Source organism: Eretmochelys imbricata, chromosome 13 (assembly GCF_965152235.1).
Source record: "Eretmochelys imbricata isolate rEreImb1 chromosome 13, rEreImb1.hap1, whole genome shotgun sequence".
Lineage (NCBI taxonomy): Eukaryota > Metazoa > Chordata > Testudines > Cheloniidae > Eretmochelys > Eretmochelys imbricata.
In genome coordinates this window covers 3,919,626-3,941,292 of record NC_135584.1, presented here as the reverse complement: position 1 = coordinate 3,941,292, position 21,667 = coordinate 3,919,626, and the positions used below count along the sequence as shown (strand labels likewise).

At 45.8% G+C, this 21,667-nt stretch overlaps 1 protein-coding gene across 2 annotated transcripts in view; it reads left to right on the top strand.

The window, feature by feature from the left end:
• Positions 1-8,485: 8,485 nt before the first annotated feature.
• Positions 8,486-21,667, top strand: part of GMEB2 (glucocorticoid modulatory element binding protein 2) — a 43,289-nt gene continuing 30,107 nt past the window's right edge. Inside the window, exons 1-2 of one of the 2 annotated variants that reach the window (XM_077832033.1) lie at positions 8,486-8,621; positions 18,482-18,675. In XM_077832033.1, the coding sequence (XP_077688159.1) occupies positions 18,545-18,675 (131 nt within the window). In that variant the 5' untranslated portion in view covers positions 8,486-8,621; positions 18,482-18,544. Of the gene's footprint in view, positions 8,622-18,481; positions 18,676-21,667 lie in introns of those variants that run through there. The other variant, XM_077832035.1, reaches the window with a different exon arrangement.

The window sequence follows — 21,667 nt, the reverse complement described above, 5'->3', positions numbered from 1 at the left end:
CCTCTCCCTAATCTACCAGAGAATAAATTCTCCTTTTAAATAGAGAAGATCCCTCTATGGCCACAACATGTTTATGGATATTAGGGAAAAGCTCTGCTCCAAAGGGAAGGGCTAGCTTAGCCACAAACCTCTCTGCCAGGGTCAGAGAAAGGCCAGGACTGTTGTTTGGCCCCAGCAGTGTCCAGGGACAGGAAGCATGTTAGGGGCAGGGTAGGGAAAAGGAAAGGAAACTGAGGGTTGAATTTCTTAACAGTAGCTAATGATCAGTTTGTAAGTAGCAGTTGTCTTAGATAAGCATCTGTGTACACTGCGGAATCATCGCCAGAATCATCTCATCCTTATAGTGACAATAAATTTTAAAGTTAATGAATAAATAAATAAAATGTTTGTGTGTAAGAAATGGTTGAAACTGTCAAATGTCCGTGTCTCACACCGGTGGGAGCTGAGAAGATGTCTGCAAGATATTAATCCTGTCCTACTCTCTGTAGTGCTGAGTGTTTGCTTGGTGTGTAATTCTGACCTGAAGCTTGTTGTAAATACTGTTTTTAGTACTATGACGATGATTATTATTATCAGAAATGTTGTAGTCATGAGCACGAGATTAAAACCAATGAGAAACAACCATTTCCACTTTGATTACCCACTGGGCTCAAAAGAATTTGGAGGCAGGGCCAGGTGAGGGCAGGATGCCTGGGGCTGTGGGATCTAGGCCCAGAGAGAGCAGTACATCGAAAGCCAAGTGGCAGCACAGTGCATAGCTGTTTGCTGCCTGCTGAGTGGCTGGGCTGCTTCAGGTGGAAGGTAAATCAGGGAGTCAGGAGTAGGAGGCAGACCAAAGAGTCCTTCAGGCAGGGTGGGTGGGAACTGGGAGAATTCATTCCAGGAGTGGGGCAGGAGGATCAGGAGAAAAAAATCTAATGGGTGGGACGTGATGTTTCAAACACAACCCTAAAATGTAATGGAGCCGGGTCCAATTTAGTATTAATTCAACTCTGCCTCTGCGGAGGTAGTCCAGTCTATTTCCTGTAACCAGGGAACAAGACTGAAGAAATGGATGGTTCTATGTATGATGCAGAAGAAAGTGGGTAGCTGCAGACTGGTCTTTGTTGGGGGCCTTCCTTCCCTTATCCTGTACAGTCACCAGGTCTCAATTTTTGCCTCTGCTTGTATCTTCCATCTCAGACTTTCATGGTGAAGCTCCCAGTTCAAGATCGCCTCCACACAGTTACAGGCCAATTTTGATCTCAGGTGAAGACTTATTCTTGCAATAGCTTGCCTGACAAATACTCAAATTGGTGATTCACACAAGATCTGGCCAGAGAGGTGCCTAGGATATAGCGCTTGTGCAGACGGGAGAGCTGGGAACCTCATTTTCTTCACCTTTACACCTTCAGTGCTGTGAGGTACAGTGGACATGGCAGGAAAATGCATTCGTGCAAGATAAACTGATGCATCAGGCAGAGAAACAGGGGCGTGTCAGGTAGAGGTTTGCATCAGTAATGTCAGGGAAAGGTTTGTTACATCTGATGGGATATGTCATGTCAGGGAAAAATGCTTGTATGGTGTGCCCAGGTGAATCAGGTATAACATGGCGCTGTGTCTGCCCCGTGCAACTGAATGTCAGGGAAATGAGTTTGTCCAGTGCCACTGGCTGTATCAGGGCAACGTGTTTGGTTTCTGTGGCTGTGTGCTTCTGGGAATGCAATTCCTGTTGCTTGGAGGGACATCCCACTAACACTGCTGATGAAACGTTTGCACAGTCCAGACTGCAGCAGAGAGGTTAATGACAGATGCAAGATACATGCCTGAACTAACGCTGTGCCTGACAGCATCATACATCGCTTTGATCTTCAGTTCACAAATCCACATCAGCTCACAATTATTTCATTCCTGTTGACATCCCAGAATTGCTAACAAGCAGTTTGTGCGTGAAGAGGGGTTTCTTACCCCACCCCCACCCCATTAACTCCCTTATATTTCCATCACACTTCATTTTTCTTGTGGCTCTTCAGCCATTCCCTCATGTTGCCATCTTCAGGTATTTTCCGTGGCATGCAATTTACAAATTCCTGTGGCACCATTTCTTATGACAGGGCTTGAGCTCCTTCTGTGGCCTTTTAGGGTATATCTACTTGGCAATAAAATACCCATGGCTATCCTACATCACCTGACTTGCGCTCATGGGGCTCAGGCTGCAAGGCTATAAAATTTCAATGTAGACATTCGGCCTTGGGCTGGAGCCCAGGCTCTGGGACCTTCCCTTCTTGCCGGGTCCCAGAGCCCATGTTTCAGTTCAAGCCTGAATGTCTACAGTGTAGTTTTGTAGCCCCTGAGCCAAGAGGAAAAGTCAGCTAACACAGGCCAACTGCACATGTTTTATTGCAGTGCAGCCATACCCTTAGACACTCATTGATGGGAATTTCTAACTAGACTTGCTGTTAGTGGCTGCATCTAAGAGCATATCTACTTGCGTAACAGCGTATCTACTTTGGGCCACACTCTCTTTCGGTGTAACTTCAATGAAGTCAATATTTACACCAGCAGAGAATTTAGTCTAATGTATACTCCAGGTGTAACAGAAAGAACTGTGGTAGCAAAAGACCACCAGTGTGTATACACATTTCAAATTCCTAGCTCCCTCCCTGTTCTCTTGGGCAAATTAAAGACTCCTACCCTGTAGAGAAAAAGGAAGATGAACCTGAAGATAAATTATTTCCCAGGTGTCACAAGCATCTTGGTGATTAGCAATTCTTGGGTAAGAACTAGAACAATCTGGCTCATGTTCCAAATATTAGACTTTCCGTTTGCTTTATTTAGAGGAAGTATTCAGATTTGGTTTTAAGGGATTCTCTCAAGGCTGTACGGCCCATAAAGTGACAACAGAGTGCTCCTCGTTCATGTCTATTTTGGAAGTTCTCACTCCATTTTTTGTTGTGTTCTCAAATAAACCTTGCTGCAGTCAGAGTGTGGGAGTTACCCCAGATGCTAGCCTTTTAGTGCCACTGGCAATTCACAGACAATTGCGTGCATGTTCCAATAGGGGATCAGAGCTGTGACACTGCTCCTGTAAAGTGTAAATTTCAGGTTTTTTCCCTTGCCAGGACCAGTGAGACTCCCTGCCCCTGGTTCTGTTTAACTTTGTTGTCTCGCGTAACTGGCTTCATTCCATTAAGCAGCATTACTGGCTTTGCGCACTTGCAGTGGTGACGGCCGTGTATTCACATACAGTGAGCATGCACAGACATGCGCATGTGTGTACACTCTATATGCATACGCCCACCTATCACCACATCAAACTTGAAACAAGAGTCAGGGAATGGCTGTTTATGGTGCTAGAGATACTTACTGCAAACCATGCTAGGGATGACATGACATATTAGGACCAATAAACTCCATCTCTGTACAGGTGCCTAAGTAATGTAGATGAGGGGCACAGACCAGCATTTAGGTTTCTATAACCCAGAGCCTACTCGGGGCTGAGGGGATAACCAACTTCACTGGAAGCTGGAGGGATGTTATCTGAACACAGGAAGTGCAGCCAGGAATGCCTGACTTGGGCAAGTCATTTGGGGTAAGTCTACCCTGAAAGGAAAAAAAAAAAATAAGCCTGCAGCCCCAGAGTCTCAGAGCTCGGATCAACTGACTTGGGCTGGCGCTACAGGGCTAAAAATAAAGCAGACATTTCTGCTCAGTCTGAACCCTGCCCACGCCGGGTTTCAGAGCCTGAGCCCTGCCCAAGCAGGCATGTCTGCAGCGCTACTTTTAGCCCCATAACACGAGCCCCATAAGCCCACATCAGTTGATCCCGGGTGCTGAGGCTTGCTGCCGCAGATTTTCTTGCGGCATAGAGGTACCCTCCACTTCTCTGTGTCTCTCAGTTCCCTCATCTGTAACACGGGGTAATAATACTTCCCTACCTCACAGGGGTGTTGAGAGGATTAACAAGTTAATGTCTGCACAGCACTTTGAAGATGGAAAGCACTCTGCAAGTGCTGAGTATTATGACTATTAGGCCATCAGCCACCTCCCTGCAAAGACAAAAATTAAACAATGGGCCCATTCAGTTCCCCAGGGCTGCCCCCGTGTTCTCTCTGGAGCCAATTTGGATTTGAATATCATTGGCCTTGTGCAGGATTCACTCCTCATGACCCAGTGCGTGCTATCTTTGCTCTTCCCAAATAGCTCAATAAGATACTGTAAATGGTGTTATGAACAGACTTTCCATCACTGTAATGGAGCCTTGTCTGGTTCCTTTAGGTCTACCACGTGCATTTAATTGTCAACTTGAGGTTGTTGTTGTGCAAAAGAAGTGATTATGAAAAACAAAAAGAAATAAACTTGGTATGAAACCACATGCCTCCATTTCTCTTAATACACCCAATTTATTTTAATCTTCCATGGCTTCTGTTCTTGTTGGGAAAATAATAACTCAGCAGAATATAAAACTGGCTCAAAGGTAGAGTATGGAATCTAGGTTTTTGTTAAACTAAATAGTAATTATTGCCCATCCTTAAAGACAGCTCACAGATCTGTAATTTAACTACATTCTCCAGGAGAAAAACTAACTAATTAAACACTTCAATGCAGATAACACCATTATTTTACCTAATCCTAGGGGAAGTGAAGAGTTCAAAGCCCTTTCATGAGGAGAGAAGGATCAAAAACTCAGCAGTCAGTTGTCAAAAAAAAGGGTTAAAATTCTGGGAAACCTACAAACATCTTTTAGCATTGGCCCTTACTCAGCTCAGCAAAAGTAGCTTTTACCTAAAAAAAAATTCTTTTTTAAAAAAAAGCAACCTCATTCCAAAACGTTGCACTTTATACCTGCTCAGATCTCCTTGGAAAGGCACCTCCATCCTGGGATACAAGGGAAGGCCTCATGCCACTGGGTGCCTATTAACTTCAACAGTATTTGAAGGTCAATGTCTTACAAGGACAGGATCTAAGAAAACATCCAGGAAGTCCAGTAAACTAGCTCCTGCACCCGAAGTCACAGGCAATGGAATGTTTCAGAGTAGCAGCCATGTTAGTCTGTATCCGCAAAAAGAAAAGGAGGACTTGTGGCACCTTAGAGACTAAACAATGTGTTTGAGCATAAGCTTTCGTGAGCTACAGCTCACTTCATCGGATGCATTCAGTGGAAAATGCAGTGGGGAAAATGGAATATACACGGTCATGAGTAGGGGATACAAAGGGCAATACTGGTCTTTTAAACCTAGTGAGTTATCTGCACTTAAGACCATAGGACACAGGGAAGGGCATGGAGGACATCTAGAGAGAAGAAATAGGAGCTGCAGTTAAGATTTTTCAAAGTGGCCCAGGGGATTTCTCCATTTAAATGGAAGACGTTTGGCTAAATTCCCTGTATGCTCTGGACATTTCACCTCACATCCATTTTTGCTTTCACTGGACGAAATTTTGGCTAATTTGGCAAATGGCCAATGTCACAATCTTACCCCCTTTGTATGAAAACATCTATAAAAGTGGATCGCCATCTAGACTGTATCAGCTTTTAATGATCCCATTAAAAATAGCACAACTGTGGCAGAATTCAAGAAACTTCATTTGTAGATGAGAAACTGAAACGAGTGGAAGACATGGGGTGGTGATGTCATAAGAAATAAGGGACTCCATTTCCTAATGGAGAAGTCTTCCATAACACCAGTTTAGGAAGGACAATGAAAATAGCCATGAACCAATTACCGTGTCAACATTTGTGCACCAAGTCCTGAAGAGCCTGAGGCCCCAGGACATCTTCTGCATGTGCGCACGAAGCCTGCAGAAGGGGCAGTTCTATCTTTACAGCACAATCCTCCTGTTTTTGAAAATAATCTATATCCTTACTGGAGGGATAGTGCTGCCTCTGTATTTCTACATGCTCCACAATATACCACTGATCCTGCCTCAGGAATTTTTACAAAAAACATCACAGGAAGTTAGAACTAGTTCCCGTCCCCAGGAATGTAGGCAAGGCACTTAGACATCACAAGAAACTGTTTTCTTTATGCATATCTAGACTAAGTAACCTCATTCTCCTTGGTTTTTGTCAGCTTCTCTACAGCTGGTCACTGAGGGCCAGGTTCTTCTGTGTGTCATCCTCACAGCCCCATGAAGCGTCTCCCGTTCAGTCAGGCACATCTGTCCCGTCCCCATGTGTCCCTGCACCCCCCGATCCCCATGTATCCCTGAACCCCTCTCCCATTCAGCCCCTGGCTCAATGCTGTTACCCCACTAGCTCCTGAGCCCCCGCCCTAGTTGGTCCCTACCACTTACCCTTCTGAACCGCAGTCTGTGACCCCCCACAGCAGCCCTGTGTGCCCCACTGTGCCCCCCCACCCCCCAATATCCTCCATCCCTCCTAACCTGGCTCCACGGGCAGAGCCCCGTGATGAACACAGCCAGCTGCTGACTGTTACGGCTTGTCAGCAGCAGTTGTCTGTTCCCACGCACAGTGACCTCTGGTGGGAAAACGGCAGAACTGCAGCACTTGGGCAGAATAAAAATTCCACACTGGATATTAATTCTGCGGGTGTGCAGTGCTGCAGAATTTCCCCAGGAGTATACCATCTCAGGCTAACTAAGAGACTCCATCCCATCCTAGTGAACACTGACCTGGCCTCAGTAACTCATGCCTTAGTCCTCTCCTGGATGGACTAAAACAGTGCAATACACCTGAGCATGAAGCCATCAGCCCTTAGGAATCCCCAACACACAAAGAATGCTGCAGTTTCTCTCCTCAACAACACAAGCTACCATGATCATATCAAATCTGTTCTCTGCTCTCTACACTACCTCCCATAAGAGCCCTAGTCAGATGGCATTAATGTGATCAGCTGGCCAATATTTGACCAGGCTGGCCATTTTTTAATGGATTTTCAAGTTGCCATAAAAATAATTTAATCTGCCAGTTTTTTTTTTAACATGGGTCTAAAGATTTGCATTATTCTCACAATACACTGGAACAGCTAATGTTAAAAGTTTCTATGTCCAGCTAAAGATGCTGCAGTGTTCCCACTTCCACAGTTTAAGCGGTAACAGACCAAAACTTTTGAAAATACAACAGCTGTCTGCTCACCAACATGAAAGCGCATTGCATGTGTGTGTGAGGGGGTTTGAGACACTATTAGCTGCTGTTGAAGGGGACATTGCAGAGTTGGGTTGGGGTTGCGGTGGGATTGCCTTGTGGCAGAGCGGGGGGGGGGGGTGGCTTTTTCTTTTTTTTGTATTTCAAAGGTGATAACACTTCACCTGAGCTGATCTTCAAGAGACTGGATGCTAGGATACCTAACTGACTGCCTGATGCTCAGGTATTGATGACAGCACCACTTCTCAGGAGTCAGGCCAAGCATGAGGGAGCTGTCATTCACATGGATAAAGCTCATCTATACTGGTGAGAGAACTTTCTCATGGGCCAGTCACAGGTTGTGGAACAAACTTCACAAGATCCAAGAACCATCTTAGGCGTCATCACCTTCTGTTCCAAGTGCAAGATGCACTTTTTTTAACCTTGCCTTCAATATATACACATGTAGCAGAGCAGGCAAACAAAACAAAACAAATCATCAGAAAGAAAAAGAGAAAAGGAAGGGAGAACCACACGTGACAAACATTAGTCACTTTGCTTAATTCACTTCTGGAAGGTGCTCAGCTACTATGGTGAAAAGGGCAGTATAAGAACCTGAATTAAACTTAATATTTTAAATTTTATTGGACTAGCAAGGTTTGTGTATTATTTTAACTATCAGTGCAGTACTGTGAGTGTCTTAGCACAGATGCATTATAATAAAAAATATTACCCCACCACCAGGAACTAGATGTTCACTAATTCTCCCTCATTGCAAGCTCTAGTGGTAAGGCCCAGAGTGTGAGGTCGTTTGCGACATTTTAATATACATCTGCAAGAGCAACGTATTGCAGCCACCACCTATCCTAAACAGGATGCATGCACAGGTGCAATGCATGTACAGGCTGAAGGCAAACACAAAGGAAATGCACGTGCACACACAGAACGCTTGCAGAAACGGGAAGATTAGCACTTAGATGTCGAAGCACCATGTAAACCCTTAATATGGAGGGGGAAAGGAGTGTGGGGAGAAAGGGCCAGCTCACAAACAGAACGTGCACCAAGTGAGATCCGTGCACCAGCCCCCAAAGGAGGTAGGGGCCACGCGCGCACGGAATGCAGGCACAAGTTGCGGCGGGAAGGTGCCTGCACAATGCCCAGAACAAAACGCACAACGCCCCGTGCCCCTGGAGCATGCCCAGGCAGGTGGCCCAATGCACGAGCCCGTCGCAGCAGCAGCAGCTGCGGGAGCAGAGAGGCGGGCGCGCGCGCGCGCGCTCCCCCGCTGTGCTGAGCACAGAGGGGACAGAGCGAGGCCGGGGCCCGCGCCCCCCAGAACGTCCTGCCGCGCAGGCGCGCTAGGCCAGGCCGGCACCTATTTCACAGGCCGGCCGGCTCCACCGCCCCCGCTAAATAAGTCCCAGCAGCGCTGCCTTGCCCCCGCGTGCGCCTGCGCGGGGCAGAGCGGCGCGCGCCGGAGCCCGGCTCCCCCCTTCTCCCACCCGCCGCCTAACAAGGAGCCGGAGCCTGCGCGGGGCAGCGGGAGCCCCAGCCTGAGGTAAGAGCCGGGCCCGGCGCCGCCGCTGGGCCTCCGCACGCACCGTCCGGCCAGCGGGTCCCTGCGGAGCGTCAGGACGTTACGGCAGCGGCAGGGAGACGGCGGCAGCGCCCGGCCGCCCGCCCCGCTCCCCCCCCGCCCGGCGCTGCCAGCGTGAGCGCGCCCCCGCGCTCCCCCTCCTCCTCCTCCCCCCGTCCGGCGTTGCCAGCGTGAGCGCGCCCCGCCTGCGCCGCCCCCGCCCGCGCTGGGACTGCGGGGGCCCCAGCGCGCGGGAGGGGAAGAAGCGGGCGCTGCCTCGCAGCTCGCGCGGGGGCTGCACGCGCCGCCTGTGGAAATGTCCCCCTCCCCCCCGTGGGGCTGCGCGCGGTGCCTGCCCGCCCCCCCCGTGCGCGCACCCTCCCTCGTCCGGCTCCCCGGGCATCGCCTGCCGCTGAGCCGCGCGCGCCTCCGCGTGCACGGACGCCCTGCCCCTGCCTCCAGATATGCCCCCCCCCACCCTCCGGGGGTTGAATGCGGCGTTTGCCCCACCCTGCTTCTAGCTGTGCACTTCCCTACCCGGACAGGGAAGGGATTGTCTGCACCACCTTGCGTCCCTTTGTGTATGCAGGATTAGTACCCCCCGCACCCACGCCTTGCCAGCAGACCCGCCTCTGAATAGTGCATGCAGTGTGTACACCCTTGTCCTCTGGGCATTGCCTGCACAGTGTTCATATCACCCGCTTCCCTTGCAGTACACTCCTGGGTGTTGCATGTACCGTTTTCTTACACGATAATGCGCCACTCTCTCTAGGTGTTATGTGCAATATTTACACCCTACCCCCATGTAAATTCTTTCCTCCTTCGGGCATTCTACGAAATGCATCCCATAACCTTTCATTGCAACCAGCCCCTGTTACTTTGCATGCATTGTGCCATCATTCCAGTTGGAAACGTGCCTTTTGGGCACTGTGTAGAGTATGTAGGTAATATGTGCACCATCTTGTAGTCAAAAGTACCTCAGACATTCTGTGGAAGCCCTTTTCTCTCTCACACCTGCTAACATTGTAGTCTCCATACCCATAGACCTCTCAAGTGCCAAGATCTCCCCTACCATTGCATGCAATATGTTCACCTTGTGCAGTTTGTGCCGTCCCCCAGCCTGCCTAAAGCTCAAGTGCACCCCTAGTCACTGCATGTTGTGTACAAAACCCCACCCAAAAAACAGGGTTACTGGCAGTTTCCCTTTTGTTATACAGTTGACCTAGTATCTGAGGCAAGTCCTTCTGGTTACTGTGATGATCTGGAATATCTGTGGTATCATGAAAAGCACAGATACATAATTAAATATTAAAATGAATTTATTGATTCTGTAATAATTAAATTAATCTAAAATTCTGTGTTTCAAAATGTTTCCAAGCATTTTATGTGTTGCTGTGTACCTTCTGATTTGATGCAGAATTCAGGGCTGAATACTCTTCAGAAATGGGTTGGGGATGGAACCCCTTAGCAGTTCCAAAATAAGCAGTTCTATGCCTGTTTCCAGAGAGTGCAATTTGTATTTGGGGATGGCAGGGGAGGTTTCTACCGCTCCTTCTGGTCAGGTCCAAGGAATTTTAATCTTTCCGCACATCCTGGTTTCTTAAAGCATAACATCTCTTCTTTGTCCCTCTTTTCATTCATTTGGTTAGGCAGACAGCTGCAGTGATAGTGGAAAGTGCACTGTAAAAATAAATAGTATTTTTCAATTCACTTAATACAAGTACTATAGTGCAATCTCTTTATCATGAAAGTTGAACTTACAAATGTAGAACTGTGTACAAAAAATAACTGCATTCAAAAATAAAACAATGTAAAACTTTAGAGCCTACAAGTCCACTCAGTCCTACTTCTTGTTCAGCCAATTGCTCAGACAAAGAAGTTTGTTTACATTTGTTTACATTTACATTTGTTTACATTTTACTGCCCTCTTCTTGTTTAAAATCTCACCTGAAAGTGAGAGCAGATGTTCACATGGCACTGCTATAGCTGGTGTTGCAAGATATTTATGTATCAGATGCGCTAACAATTCATATGTACCTTCATGTTTCAACCACCATTCCAGTGAACATGCATTCATACTGATGATGGGTTCTGCTTGATAACAATCCAAAGCAGTGTGCACTGATGCATGTTCCTTTTCATCATCTGAGTCAGATGCCACCAGCAGAAGGTTGCTGGTAAGACTGGAGGTACACGGAAAGCGAAAGAGAGCACTCTCTTAGCAACTCCTTGTATTGTTTTGGCTTGAGCTGTTGCTGTGAGAGCCTTTCTTTCATGAATACTTAGTTTAACCACCAAAATCTTGGTGGGGGGGGAGAAGAGCACTTATTTAAGGTTGAAAAAGTGGGGCATGTTTAGGAACGAGAAGAATGAGGGGGTCTTGAAATATGTGAAAGGTTGTCATAGATAGGATGGTGATCAGTTGTTTTCCATGTCCCTGGAAAAATCATGGAGCAGGTCCTCAAGGAATCAATTTTGAAGCACTTAGAGGAGAGGAAAGTGATCAGGAACAGTCAGCATGGATTCACCAAAGGCAAGTCATGCCTGACTAATCTAATTGCCTTCTATGATGAGATAACTGGCTCTGTGGATGAGGGAAAGCGGTGGACGTGTTGTTCCTTGACTTTAGCAAAGCTTTTGACACAGTCTCCCACGGTATTGTTGCCAGCAAGTTAAAGAAGTATGGGCTGGATGAATGGACGATAAGGTGGATAGAAAGTTGGCTAGATTGTCAGGCTCAATGGGTAGTGATCAATGGCTCCATATCTAGTTGGAAGCCAGTATCAAGTGGAGTGCCCCAACAGTCGGTCCTCGGGCCAATTTTGTTCAATATCTTCATAAATGATCTGGAGGATGGTGTGGATTGCACCCTCAACAAGTTTGCAGATGACACTAAACTGGGAGGAGAGGTAGATATGCCCGAGGGTAGGGATAGGATACAGAAGGCCCTAGACAAATTAGAGGATTGGGCCAAAAGAAATCTGATGAGGTTCAACAAGGACAAGTGCAGAGTTCTGCATTGAGAACGGAAGAATCCCATGCACCTCTGCAGACTAGGGACCGAATGGCTCGGCAGCAGTTCTGCAGAAAAGAACCTAGGGGTTACAGTGGACGAGAAGCTGGATTTGAGTCAACAGTGTGCCCTTGTTGCCAAGAAGGCCGGTGGCATTTTGGGATGTATAGGTACGGGCATTGCCAGCAGATGGAGGGATGTGATCGTTCCCCTCTATTTGACACTGGTGAGGCCTCATCTGGAGTACTATGTCCAGTTTTGGGCCCCACGCTACAAGAAGGATGTGGATAAATTGGAGAGAGTCCAGCAGAGGGCAACAGAAATGATTAGGGGACTGGAACACATGACTTATGAGGAGAGGCTGAGAGAACTGGGATTGTTTAGTCTGTGGAAGAGAAGAATGAGGGGGGATTTGATAGCTGCTTTCAACTACCTGAAAGGGGGTTCCAAAGAGAATGGATCTAGACTGTTCTCAGTGGTAGCAGATGGCAGAACGAGGAGTAATGGTCTCAAGTTGCACTGGGGGAAGTTTAGGTTGGATATTAGGAAAAACTTTTTCACTAGGAGGGTGGTGAAACACTGGAATGCATTACCTAGGGAGGTGGTGGAATCTCCTTCCTTAGATATTTTTAAGGTCAGGCTTGAGAAAGCCCTGGCTGGCATGATTTTGTTGGGGATTGGTCCTGCTTTGAGCAGGAGGTTGGACTAGATGACCTCCTGAGGTCCCTTCCAACCCTGATATTCTATGATTCTATGTCCGTTGAGGGAAGGGCAAGAAGTAATCAGCTGAGTTTGCAGCAAGAGAAACTTAGATTAGATATTAGGAAAAACTTTCCTACTATAAGGATGGTTAATCACTGGACCAGGTTACCTAGACAAGTTGTGGAATCCCTGTCATTTTGAGGTTTTTAAAAACAAGTTAGACAGACGCCTGTCGGGAATAGTCTAGGCATACTTAATCCGGCCTGAGTGTTGGGGGATGGATTAGATGACTACTTGAGGTCCCTTCCAACCCTACATTATGATTCTAACAACTCTAAGTTCTCCTTTTGTAGTTGTTTTATAATTCAGTATCTTCAGCATTGGGTGGGCCATTGTAGTGGTTGATCTCTGGATTGTACAGTAGCTAGAGCATAGGGTCTCTGGCCAATATTGGGAGGGTGAATAGGGTGGAATGAGGTCTCCATCCATAGTGGGATGATGGGTGCAGGTTGCTGAATGGTTAGCAGGTGGACATGTGAGATGCACTAATGCACTAGTGGAAGGTGCTCAGATACTATGGTGATAAGCATAGTATAAGAACCTATATAGAACAGAAAGTTGTGGTCCCTGGGAAAGCATGGAATAAAAGGTTGTCTAGTCATAAATAGCAATGGGCTCTGTTACAATTTGAAACCCAATATAAAGAGTTTCCTTTGAGACAGTGATGTGCTTTTTCTGTGTCTTGACGGTTAGTTGGGAAAGTTTGGCTGGGAATAATAGGGCAGAGATAAAGCCGATATAGAAATTTTGGCTGCAAATTCTCTTACTTTCATATGTGATTTGTTAGTGGTGTTAGCTAGCAACTAAAGGCTCTAGCCGAGAGCCGGGCTTCATTGTGGTAGGTGCTATACATGCATAGTAAGAGACATTTCCTACCCTGAAGAACTTCCATTTGAAGTAGACAAGACAGACAAATGTGGGAGAAAAGAAGTACAGTCCCCATTTTACAGATGTACAGCTCTTTGAAGATTTGAGCCTGAGTTGTAACTGTGTCTGATCTGAAGCTGAAAATAAAAACTGGCCTCCCACCTCAGTGTTTGGAAGTGGCACCAACTGGTAGAAAAAACTATTTGCCCATTTGCTTGACTAAATTCCTGTTGTGGCTCACAGCTCAGATTGCCATGGCCTCTACTGCCCTTTAGGAAGCAAGCCTATAGCTGACCGTAGTGCTCTTCCCAAAGTGCCATATGGGGCATAACTGGTAGTGTTGACAAGGAAGCTGAAGCAGGGAATAATTCTTTCTCATCTTCATATTGGTCAGCCAGTACACCCAGGATTTTTAAATGTAGGTCAGAGCAGATCTGCAGCTTGTCCTTGAGGGAGGGGACATGCAACATAATTTTCTTTTGTTAAAATAACACACTTGGTTGGGAAGAAGAAGTGGTGGGAGGGGAAAGACCCAAGGCAACTTCTGTTTTGTTTTGTTTGGCAAACAACTTGAGGGTCAGGTTATTCTTGTAAGGAGCCTTAAACTGTCTTAGCCTCTCCCCTGCTCTGCTTTTCTGTAGGATGAGTGGAGTATAAAACTGAGGCTCCAGTCTGCAACAAACACCATGTGTGTGGACCCCTGTTTCTGGGCTGAGCTCTGCTGACTTCTTTGGGCCCTACCTGAGCATAGGGGTCCATGTGTAGAAAAGAGTGCCTTAATTTTGGAAAGCCGGGCTCTGGGTAAAGACACAAGTCACTGTCAAAGAAAGAAGAATGAATGGGTAAAATAAAGGTTCAAGAGAAGCCAGGAGATTATAGAAGGCGTAGAACAGGAGTACAGAGAGCCTGAGGAGACAGCAGGCAGAGGCTGGATCTGCTGGGCCTGGAGCTGTTCAGGAGCAGCCCTGCTCCCTGTGTGCTGCAGAGCCATGCCCAGGCTGACTACTTGCCCCGAGCTGGCAGCTGATGATTCATCAGAGCTCTATGGTTCTTACGCAAGAGGGGATTCCAGGCCTTGCTCTAGGGGCAGGGCTTGGGCTTCTCCGCATTATAAAGTGACTGGGTATGTGACCAGGAAGGCAGAGACAGCTAGGGCAGCAGCTGTGAGCACCAATGCTCAGACTGGTAAGGAGGGGAAAGGCAAGCCGTTGGCTCCCTGTGTGCAGCGTGGGAGCAATAGAAATAGCGTGTGTGTGTAATTTAGTATAGCATAGTGTAGATGTGGAGAAGAGGGGGCGGTTGGGAGAGAGCATGCTAAATAAGTAGGGCTCCTTTCAGGGGTTTCCTGTTTTGTCACTTAAAATCTTTTGCAATTGAATCTCTGATCCCAGAATCCAAACTATCTGCAACAGTCTGTTTTGCACCTGGAGAAGGTAGTTCCAGAGGTGTTTAAGATGACATCCTTAAGTGTGGTGTCACTCTGCTCTGAGAAGTGACATTGTGGTTTGTGTTTTTTAAAAGGCATGATGAGGTTCCACATTTAGTATGTCAAATATTGCTTACTTCACAAGTAAATAATTATTTTTCTCCGCTAATTGTCAGCCTTTCAGGCTCAGGTTGGTATCTGAAAGTCATGCTGTATTCTTTCTGGCTCTTGCATTTCACTAGTGATAAGCTTTCTAAAGGGCAAGTGTTGCTCTCACTTACAGTTATAATAGAATCATAGGACTGGAAGGGACCTCGAGAGGTCATTAGTCCAGTCCCCTGCACTCATGGCAGGACTAAGTATTATCTAGACCAGTGGTTCTCAAAGCCGGTCCCCCTTTTGTTCAGGGAAAGCCCCTGGCGGGCCGGACTGGTTTGTTTACCTGCCGCGTCCGCAGGTTCGGCCGATCGCGGCTCCCACTGGCCGCGGTTCACCGCTCCAGGCCAATGGGGGCTGCGGGAAGTGGCACAGGCCAAGGGACATGCTGGCCGCCCTTCCCGCAGCCCCCATTGGCCTGGAGCGGCGAACCACTTTGAGAACCACGGATCTACACCATCCCTGACCAGTGTTTGTCCAACCTGCTACTAGAAAACCCCAATGATGGAGATTCCACAACCTCCCTAGGCAATTTATTCCAGTGCTTAACCACCCTTAGTTAGGAAGTTTTTCCTAATGTCCAACCTAAACTGCCCTTGCTGCAATTTAAGCCCATTGCTTCTTGTCCTATCCTCAGAGGTTAAGAAGAACAATTCTTCTCCCTTCTCCTTGTAACAACATTTTATGTACTTGAAAACTGTTATCCTGTCCCCTCTCAGTCTTCTCTTCTCCAGACTAAACAAACCCAGTTTTTTCAATCTTCCCTTATAGGTCATGTTTTCTAGACCTTGAATCATTTTTGTTGCTCTTCTCTGGACTTTCTCCAAATCTTTCCTGAAATGTGGCACCCAGAACTCGACACAATACTCCAGTTGAGGCCTAATCAGCGTGGTATAGACTGGAAGAAGTACTTCTCCTGTCTTGCTTACAATACTCCTGCTAATACATCCCAGAATGATGTTTGCTTTTTTTGCAACAGCATTACATTGTTGACTTATATTTAGCTTGTGATCCACTATGACCCTCAGATCCCTTTCCGCAGTACTCCTACCTAGGCAGTCGTTTCCCATTTTGTATGTGTGCAACTGATTGTTTCTTCCTAAGTGAAGTCCTTTGCATTTGTCCTTATTGAATTTCATCCTATTTTCTTCAGACCACTTCTCTAGTTTGTCCAGATCATTTTGAATTTTAGTCCTATCCTTCAAAGCACTTGCAACCCCTTCCAGCTTGGTATGCAGCACTCTTGTGGGTTTGCACAAGTGTAAACTATAGTGTAATTTTAAGCCTGTAGAGTTACACACATGACCCTACACTTGGAACTTAGTTAATAGTTTTTTCGTGGTACATGAACCAGAAATATCCAAGTTTACTCTCTCAAACTGAAGTTATTGGTTCTGCAGGGATGATTGTTGTAATAACTTTGGTAAGTAAAGTGAGACTCTATGCACCAAAGGAGCAGATCCACTGAGTATGAATATGCCATTTTCGCAAAGCCAGATTTCAGAGTAGAACTGAACTTTGAATGGTAAATAGTACCATTAATAAATCACTTCTGCAGTGCAGTCTACCATAATACCAAGATATACCATGTATAATAATGTGAACAGACTTTCTAACAAAGAGCACTGCAGTGCAGAACAATGAAAGTGTTAAGCAGTGTGTAGGTGCTCAACATAATCTTGTCTATATCAGTGAAACTAACAGAGGGATTCCCTGTGGTGATACATTTAGTAGGGCAGAGAAGTCTTCTGATTCTTCAGAGGGTCCTTTTTCCCCCTTTAATCAACAGCAGCTAGGAAGCAAGCCAGTAATGAGAAAGCAAGAGCTAGCTGAGACAATTGTGCCTTTAAAGGGACACCATCAACATTAAAATCAGAACTGTAAAAATATTTTTTTCTCTTAAATTTGTTACTGATCCCTTAGAAACACTGACTTGAAAACAGTTTTCTCTGTCACTTTATGCTTTCCGATTCTGCAAAGTTTTGTTTTGGGCTAAAACTTCTGGGAATGGAAGGAATTTCATTTACATCCTGGAGCTGACTGCTTTCCATGAATCAGTGTACAGAAATCACTATGACCTCCAGAAACCTGAAGGCACTCTCTTCTGCTCCTTACAGGAATACCGTGAGACAGATTTTGGAATCACCAAGGACAATGGGGCCCTGACTTGATGGGACTCTAGATGCTACCGCAGTATAAATGTTAAATGATAATAACTAATAATAATAAAGGAATCTTCTGGGAGTGTACCAGAGAAGGGGGATGTGCAAGTGTTAACAGTGGAGAAACCTTAGGCAGGAGCAGAGATGGACTGGAGACCTAGGGCTATGGGGCTGGCATAAGGAAGTTAGGAGCTGTGGTGACTGGATAGTGGGCAAGCTTCAAGGGGAGAGGGGAAGAGAGAGGGTAAAGTTGCTCACAACAGGCAATGAAAAGTGTAGTGTGTAAAAGTTTTAAGCACATTAAAATAGGAAACAAAGTTTTAAACATAATTTCACTGACATTCACACAAGACATTAAGTAACAAGAAAAGAGAGACATTATAGATTGAGGGTATATTCCAAACAGAGTAGCAAGGGTTGTTGTTTTGAAACACTTTTAGTGCCACTAAAGAGGATTCTGGGGTATCTTTGCTTGAAGTTGCTAGCACTTTGAAGCCAACTTCTAATTGATAGAATTAGGAAAATGCTTCCTTCGCCCACAACAAAGTAATCATTATGAAGATTCTTGCACTTTACTTTGAAGCATCTGGTACTGGCTACTGTCAGAGACAGGATACTGAGCTAGAATGACCATTGGTTTGACCTGGTACAACAATTCCTATGTTCTGAAGTGCCATGGATGCGGGCAAAGAGGATGCTGGGCTGTATCAGAGTCCTGAAGACTATGACTGCTGCAACTCAATAAAGTCCAGATGGGAGCAGGAGATGACATGCATCAACCTCGCTCCCCATTGTAAAATAGATGTGGGGAGGAAGGAATAACAACAGGGAAGAGCCTCAGATTACAAAACGCAGTCCAATTGTCACAAGGCATACAATGCTCAGACAATAGCTTGCTGATCAATAGTTCTTTAGTGTCAGGAGTAGCTAGCCAGTTGAAGATATCCTGTGGTGAATAGTTACATTAATAAATACCAATGACGTGGGCAGGCTCTACTGTTTGAATGTTTTTTCCCAGGGTGCCATTTTATGGGGCCAAAAGAATGCAAGGTCTGGCCTCTCCTGTTTCACTTTATGAACGTAGGCAGTACTGGGAGAAGTTCAGCTGCCATGTAATTTTGTTGTCTCAAATGGCTTCTGAAGTAGCAACCACACAACAGCAACAAAGCCTATTAAAATCCTACACCCAATACTAAGGTATTTGGGTTCCTATGCATAGACCTGGTACGTTTTCCAATATCTCATCTTATGGTTCTTATATTCTTCACTTAAACTGTTTTCAAGATGGAACCAGTGGGATGGGAATTACTAATATTTTATTTGGGATGCAGGATTTACTTGTGAAATCCTTGAGAAGGCCTTGGTCCTGTTCTGTATTGGTTCTTCTCTTTCTAGCCATTTTTACTAGTGAGAATCTTCTCATGTATCACATTTTTGGTCTTTCTTTTTTTGACAGGAAACCAGTTCACGGAGGGACCTCTCCACGCAGCTGGTGATCTTTGTGTTCTCCTGCCTAACCATGGCAACCCCAGATGTGAGCGTTCACATGGAGGAGGTGGTCGTGGTAACGACACCTGACAATGTGGTTGATGGCAGTGGTGTAGAAGAAGTGAAAACTGTGCTAGTGACCACAAACTTGTCTCAACATGGGTAAGAAATGGTTTCACCATATGCAATAGAAGTGACATGGAGGTTGGGGCTTTAATATTCAACCCAAGCAGACATCAAATACCTGTGAAATACAGGGTTCAGAGTAGGAGTGAGAATCAGTCCCTTATGATCCTGCCTGTGCTGTGGTTGTTTGACTTGTTCCTTGACAAGGGAGGACCAAGATTTACCCCACCACCTTGGATACCATGCTAACCAAGTAGAGTTAGATTAATAATCCCCATATCCCCTTCCTGATTATCTGTGGCCAAGTATATGTAGCCAGGAAAACAGGGTTTACCAACAGCTGTTAAATTTTGGAGTGGCCAAGTTGGGTTAAAACTAGGCTTTAGCTGAATGTCTTGTCTACACTGTAATTTTTACTATGTTGAAGGAACTTCTGTTACAACACTGACATTGTTAAAACATGGTTTGGTTTTGTAGCATACACTGTTCCCAAATAGGGTTTAACCATATTCTGCTACAATCCTGGATTTTGGCTGACCTGACATGAGCCTCAGGGCCATGGTAAAAATCACTTTGGTTTTATCTACCCTGCAGGCCCAAACCATGTTGTATCTGGGTCAGGGGACAACCAAATTGCCTGATATTGTAGGAATTGCTGCAAAGACTAAACTAGGCTTCTGCTTGAGCTAATGCTTTGATTTTTTGAGTTTGGTTGGTCTTATCCATACATGCTGTACTAAACTGTATTATAGCTTGGTTCTGGTACAGTAGAGTTTAATCACTGTTGTTAAGCTCTTTCATTTTTGTAGCACAGATGGAGACTATAGCGAGGTTTCAAAACACAGTTCTTGGCTGAGGGGAGTGTGATGCATTCATGTCCACACTGGCCATGGAAACTGTTAGTTGTTGGAATGTCTTAAACTGTAATGCAGACAGGCCCTGAAGCAAAGGGGGATATCTAAGCAAAAAAAGTTAAAGTAAATGTTGCTGTTTTCCTTGGGTGAGTGGGGAAAGAATACAGGGTACAGCACTCTCCTCTCCATGAAATCATGTGAGGAGATCCTTTTGCAATCCCACACTCTCACCTCCCAGCATTTTGCTGACATCAGATAGGTGTCACAGTGTCCCTTTTCATATTAGGAACAGTGCAGAGGACTCCAGTGGGTTTTCTCCTTGAATCACCCTTATGCTTACTTGCTAAGACATACAAAGTAATAAGGTAGGGAGAGGGGGCCTTCTCTTGAGCAGCAGTTAATTGACCACTAGTTCCATCTGCTGTGGTCCATCTGCTGTGGAAACATTATATGTTTGCTGAGTCTTTTACTCTTCTTTTTCTACTACAGTATCATTACTTGAGACCCATATATTTTAGAGATGGAAAAGACATGCTAGGTTATCCCTAGAGAGGAAGCTGGGAGGTTTTATGGTTAAGGCACTTGAATGGGACAAAGGAGATCTGGGCTAAATTCTTAGCTGTGCCCAGACTGCCTGTGTGATTGTGGGTAAGACACTTAGTCTTTCTGTACCTTAGTTCATCATCTGTGAAATGGGGATAATAGCACTTTCCTACCCCTCACAGATACTGAGGATAAATTTGATAATGTTCACCGGGGCTGAAGGTCATATAAATACCTAGACAGAGCCAGTCTCCTTGCTAGTGCAGGATTCTTGTTTTTTTTTGTTTTTTTTTTTAACATGTAGGCATCCATGTGTGTACTGAGTTTTAAATCTTTTTTACTTTGTTTTTCCTCTTCTTTTTCTTTTTTCAGGTCAGCAAATGTCTGTTAAATGCAATTAATAATCATTTCAAGTAAACAAAATGGTTGAAACAAAAATTTAATAACTATAGGTAGCTCTAAATGATCCTATGCTGATCTAATTTTAAAAAAACTGGAAATTGATTGAAATAACACAGTGTACCAGCTACCTTGGATTAATACCGTTGTCCCTCTAAGCATAATGCACTAACAAAACCTGCAACTGGAATACTTAACTCTCTCTTATTCAAAATTTGCATCAACAGGGTGTGCATTTGCATAGATTTGTATTAAGTTAAGGCCATAATTCACTGTAATGCTGGACATAGAGGCAGGATTATATTTCTAATGAAGTGAAGAGTCTATTAGATGCTGAAGTCCTTTATGTATCAGTGCTTCAGCTATAGTATAGGTAGACCATGCTGAGATAACTGGATTAGCTTCTGAGAGTCTGATGCTGCATTCCTTGCACATTCCAAATTCCCATTGACTTCATTTATCCTTGAGGTAATTGGCAATACAGTCCCCATGCCATCTTATTCCTAAACTCCTCAAACACAGATCACACAGTGTCCTGCTGGTTTGCGTGTATTTTAGTAGTAGGAACCACCATCCCCTCTGGTGTGAGCTGAAGTCTTCTAAACCAGGGGTGGCCAACCTGAGCCGGAGAAGGAGCCAGAATTTACCAATGTACATTGCTGAAGAGCCACAGTAATACATCAGCAGTCCCCCCATCAGCGCCCCTCTCCCCCCAACTCCCAGCGCCTCCCACCCACCGGCAGCCCCACCAATCAGTGCCTCTCCCTCCCTCCCCGCACCTCTCGATCAGCTGTTTCGTGGCATGCAGGAGGCTCGGGGGGGGAAGGGGGAAGGAGCGAGGGCATGGCAGGCTCAGGGGAGGGGGCGGGAAGGGGTGGAGTGGGGGCAGGGCCTGTGGCAGAGCCAGGGGGTGAGCAGTGAGCACCCCCCGGCCCATGGGAAAGTTGGCGCCTGTAGCCCCAGCCCCAGAGTTGGTGCCTAGACAAGGAGCCGCACGTTAACTTCTGAAGAGCCGCATGTGGCTCCGGAGCCACAGATTGGTCACCCCTGTTCTAAACTCACATAATTGAGGATCTTAAAATACAAATCTGTTCTACAAAATGACTTTGGAAAAAGGATACCATGAGAGTCCATATGTCCTGTTTCTCAAAGACCCCCCACTCGCCCCCGTTCCTCAGAAGTTCTTGTTAAACCCTGGATTTGTGCTGGAAATGGCCCAACTTGATTATCAT